At 39.5% G+C, this 5,016-nt stretch overlaps 1 protein-coding gene across 1 annotated transcript in view; it reads left to right on the forward strand.

The window, feature by feature from the left end:
• Positions 1–5,016, forward strand: part of LOC106876110 (matrix metalloproteinase-2) — an 84,689-nt gene that overhangs the window by 70,685 nt on the left and 8,988 nt on the right. The window contains exons 6-8 of the mRNA XM_014924520.2: positions 145–402; positions 2,124–2,549; positions 3,690–3,851. Of these exons, the coding sequence (XP_014780006.2) occupies positions 145–402; positions 2,124–2,549; positions 3,690–3,851 (846 nt within the window). The remainder of the gene's footprint in view (positions 1–144; positions 403–2,123; positions 2,550–3,689; positions 3,852–5,016) is intronic.

The following is a 5,016-nucleotide window of genomic DNA, read 5'->3' on the forward strand; positions in this document are numbered from 1 at the left end:
ACACACACACACACACACACACACACACATACATACACACACACACACACATTATGGTATTCCACATGAATGCCTTCTACCGCCGCCGCCGCACCGCCACATCTTTGCTGAAACTTAAAATTCTTTTCATTTCTAATTTTTAAGGAAGCAATGCCGCTCATGCCTTTTTCCCAGGCAAGAATTCCATCTCCGGCGATGCACACTTCGATGAAGACGAAGAATGGAGTCTATACCAAAACGGAACGAATCTATTGGCCGTAGCAGTTCACGAATTTGGTCATTCGCTAGGACTGGGTCACTCTCGGTCTCCTGGTTCAGTAATGAGTCCGTTTTTTGAGGAATTCAATGAAAACTTCACCCTTCACGCGGACGATATTAAAGGCATCCAGAGTCTATACAAAAGTAAGTACTTCGTATTTTACCGTTCGTCTCTCATCAACACACTCACCATAGAGAAACCTTATACGGGTTCCCACTAAAAACAGCAAACAAATCAGACATAATTGTGTTGTGAGAAGTTTGCTTCCCAGCCACATGGTTCCTAGTTCAGTCCCATTGCCTTACACCTTCGGCTAGCTAATTCTACGACAGCCCCGGGCTGATCAAAGCCTTGTCAGTGGATTTGGTAGATGGAACCTGATATAAGGCCGTGGCGTGTGTGTGTGTGTGTGTGTGTGTGAATATGCTTGTATGTGAATATGTTTGTATGTGAATATGTTTGTATGTGCGTGTCTAACTAATGTTCTACCTTTAGTTGTATATGATATACGTTCGGTCACTAAACTTAAGTACTTTTTGATATATATTCACTTACTAAGGTTACGTATTTAGTAATTTATGATATACGTTCAATCAGTTTTTCCTACATCTACGGATACATATACTTGGTCATCTCACCAGTGTTGTATCCTGAAATCACAGGCTACTACAAGTTTAGCCACGTACTCTTTCATCCTGGCGAACGAACCGTGGTTGATTAGGCTTCGGTCAGTGTCTAAATGACATTCTATAAAGTTTTCCACGAGAAGCTTATTAGATATGAGAGGAAACAGAATAAGACCTGAATAAGGCCAGAGAATACAATGGCCAAAACCACCATGATGAGGATATAAGTCCGAATACTTCAGTGTACAATAATACTTTCCATCATAAGCATAAGGCCTGAAATTTGATGGTTGGCTAGTCAGTTGCATCAACCACAGTGCTCAACTGGTACTTTATTTATCGACCTCAAAATGATGAGAGGTAAACTCGACCTCGGCGAAATTTAAACTCGAAACATACAGACGGACGAAATGACTCTATGCGTTTTGTTCGGCGTGTCAGATTCTGCCAGATCACCACCTTCATATCAGTGTATAATAATGATTTCTGATTTAAGCACACGGCTAGAAATTTCACGAATGGGGCGTAGTTGATGCCATCGACCTAAGTATTTGATTGGCATTTATCGATCTCGAAGGGATAAAAGGAAAAGTTCACGTCAGCGGGATTCGAACTTAACAAGTAAAAAAGGGCCAGAAAAAATACCGCGAAGTAATTTCCCAATGCCGCCCTTTTACATATAATAATAGAATAATGAAGGCGGTGAGCTGGCAGAAAAGTTAGCACTCCGGTGAAAAAACTTAATGACATTTCGTCCGGCATTACGATCTGCGTTCAAATTCCGCCAAGGTTGAATTTGCCTTCCATCCTTTCGGAACCGATAAAATAAGTACCAGCTGATCACTGGGGTCGACTTAATAGCCTTAACCCCTCCCCCGAAATTGCTGGCCTTGTGCCAAAACTTGAAACGAATAATATGATAATGGTAAAGTAAGGCAGTAAGCTGGCAGCATCGTTAGCACACCGTCCGGACAAAATGCTTAGCGGCATTTCGTCCGTCTTTATGCTCTAAGTTCAGATTCCGCCGAGATCGACTTTGCCTTTCATCTTTTTGGGGTCGATAAAATAAGTGCCATTTGGGTCGATGTAACTGTCTTAGCCCCCTCCTGAAGCCAAAATGTGTTACCATTATGATAATGTGTGTATCAATAATAATTTCCTACGTTAAAAGTCTTTTTAAAAAATTACGAAACGTTAATACTAATTTAATCATTGTATTCATTTTATTACAACCATAGACGATCCGAGCATGGAGATTAATACGAATGTAACGTCCACTGTGACAATCTCTTCGCTCACAAACAGTCTGAATATTTCCACAATTGCCGTAACGAGCGACCCATTGGAAGATTTAAACGGCACAATAGCTGAGGTGACATCGGAAACATCGACTACTGAAGGAACGAAGAACTCACATAGGAAACGTTGCCACGGTAATACGAAGAACTGTAAATCAGACAAAAATAGACGGAAACACAAGAAACACAAGCAAAAAAGCAAGAAAGTGTCGAAGAAATCAGAGAGGAGAAACACTGGGAGTGATGAGGTTGATGGAGAGTTCAACCAAGACAACGATAACAGAACAAGTTATTCTTTACTCAGGAATGATACAGGCCATGTGAAGAAAAAGATCTGCCACCTGAAGTTTGATGCTGTAGTAGACGGTGAGTTACCTTTGCCTACAATTAACAGTAGATGCAATGTTTAAATTTACTGATAAGAAAGAATTAGGCTATACTTTGCTGATGATGAGCTTATCAATGATTAAAATGTGCTTGAGTTGTCTCCCCTGCTTGTCAAAGTTCAGACCTCTCCATCCATTTGTCTATCGACCTTCATAGTCCATTGTTCCCTTGAAGGTCGTGAGGGCGGAATCTTCAAGCACATCTTCAAGAGGGTTCTATCATAGTCAACCGTCAGTAGGTGTTCTGGTTAGACCCCCCAAACAAGACAAACTATCTCTCTCGTAGTCTAACTCTAGGCCCTTGCCTGTAAAATGTCCTGTGATTTTCTTTCTCAGATATTCTTACTGTAGTTCTGGAAATATGCATTCTCAATGCCAAGGAGCAGTCGCTCGACGCGGAACGACTCCCTGATTTCCGAGTGACGCAGCCTCTCGAGTAACGTCACTCCAGGGAAGCTTTGAAGGAACCCCATTCAGTTGAATAAAAAACACCCTGATCGCCAAATCATATAGCCTTTCGTGTAAGGTTATTGTAAGAAACCATCGGAGGAAATCCCATTCAATTTGTAATTAATTTGGATTTCGCAGTTACATCCCTTGACCAAAACGATGCATTGGTTCGAAACATGCGTCAGAGTGAGACAAGGTTGCTTATTATCACCAGAATTTTTTTAAATATATCTTGAATAAATCACGACAGAGAGCCTAGAGATTTTATTCTGGTTACATGTGGAGTTAGTTGTAATTTCTTGCTTATCTTACTCTAGGTTAGTATTCCTAAACGCTGTTCCCCGGAGCCCTACGATTCTGCAAGAGCTCTCTCGGGAGACATATATACACTAATGTTGGATTTAAGTCCACTTATAATAAAAAATAAGTCTACATTAATCTGAAGGATTACTCCATACTTTTGTAGGGTAGCTTCGAAGTCACAGACAATGCCATTCTCATCAAAGAAGAATAAAGTAATATATATAGTATATAGATAGACAGACAGACGTATACATACATGTTTGATTATGGCTGACTGATATCCTCCGAATACACACTCTCGGTGACATAACCACTGTTTTGTTTTTGTTTTTTTGTTTTTTTCTTTTTCTCTGCGATTTCTTGCCAGGACTCAATAACAAAACCTATGCGTTCCGAAACGAATATATCTATGAGGTAGCATCTTTTAACATCAAACGACGAAAAATTAGAGCCCTTTTCCGGAAAGCACCAGCCAACGTCTCTTCTGCGGTGTTCCATCCAGCCACGAAAGAATTGCTCATCTTCAAAGGTTGGTTCACTCGCTTTTTATCTTCATTTTGTTTTAGTTTACTTCTGTTAACTTTTTACAGTACTTTTTTTAATCAACGTTTTAGTTTAACGATCAACTGAATGTCGTTAAGACGTCAGCAAGCACGCGCACACACAGACACATACAAACATACACACAGATAGATAGATAGATAGATACATACATACATACATACATACATACATACATACATACATACATACATACATACATACACACACACACACACACACACATACATACATACATACATACATACATACATACATACATACATACATACATACATACGTCGGAAGGATAGCCCTGGGGACAAAGAAGCATGATGGAAGCCAAAGCCATTCATAATAAGAAGAATTATTGGTGGAATGCCCCAGTGAAAGCCTCAATAAAATGTAAACACAATAATGATTTGAGATAAGAGAAACCGTGCACAGTTGGGGAAATCAGCTGCCCAACGGATGTTAACATAAAGCTGAAGATCAACGAAAAAGAAAATTCACTGGACTATTGAGAAATGTACAGTTACTCTATCCAGATTATAAGCTCAGGTTTATACCTGTAATTACTGGGACACTGGGATATGTAACACACTTGAGAAATTAGGCTTCTCAATCTTGAGAAATTAGGCTTCTCAAAACCAGAAAGGAGAAAACTAATTCAAAGACTACAGATCCAAGCCATCTTGGAACTGTAAAAGTCTGTAAAACTTTCCAGAGGTTTATCATTTAAGTATATATGAGTAGGCCTTGATATGCAACTATATGCATGAGAATACATGCATAAATCAAAACATAAAAATCTGCACATATACATACATACAAAAATACCCTGTGATGTTGTGTAAATTCCAATGAGGGAACTTTGGATCTAGGTTAGAAACCAGCTCATTCTCTATTAACAAGAAATCTTGAAATAAATGATGACATGCATACATACATACACAAATACACAATTATATATTCTCATAGCGTGAAACCTTGGCAAATGTCTTCTACTGCCTCGGGGCAAACTAATGCTTTTTGAATGAAACTGGTAGGAAGAAACTGCGCGGAAGCCTGTCCTATACACATGTGTGTATGTGTGCGTGTGTGTATGTGTGCGTGTGTGTATGTGTGCGTGTGTGTATGTGTATATATATATA

The sequence above is a fragment of the Octopus bimaculoides genome, chromosome 25 (genome assembly GCF_001194135.2).
Source record: "Octopus bimaculoides isolate UCB-OBI-ISO-001 chromosome 25, ASM119413v2, whole genome shotgun sequence".
NCBI lineage: Eukaryota > Metazoa > Mollusca > Cephalopoda > Octopoda > Octopodidae > Octopus > Octopus bimaculoides.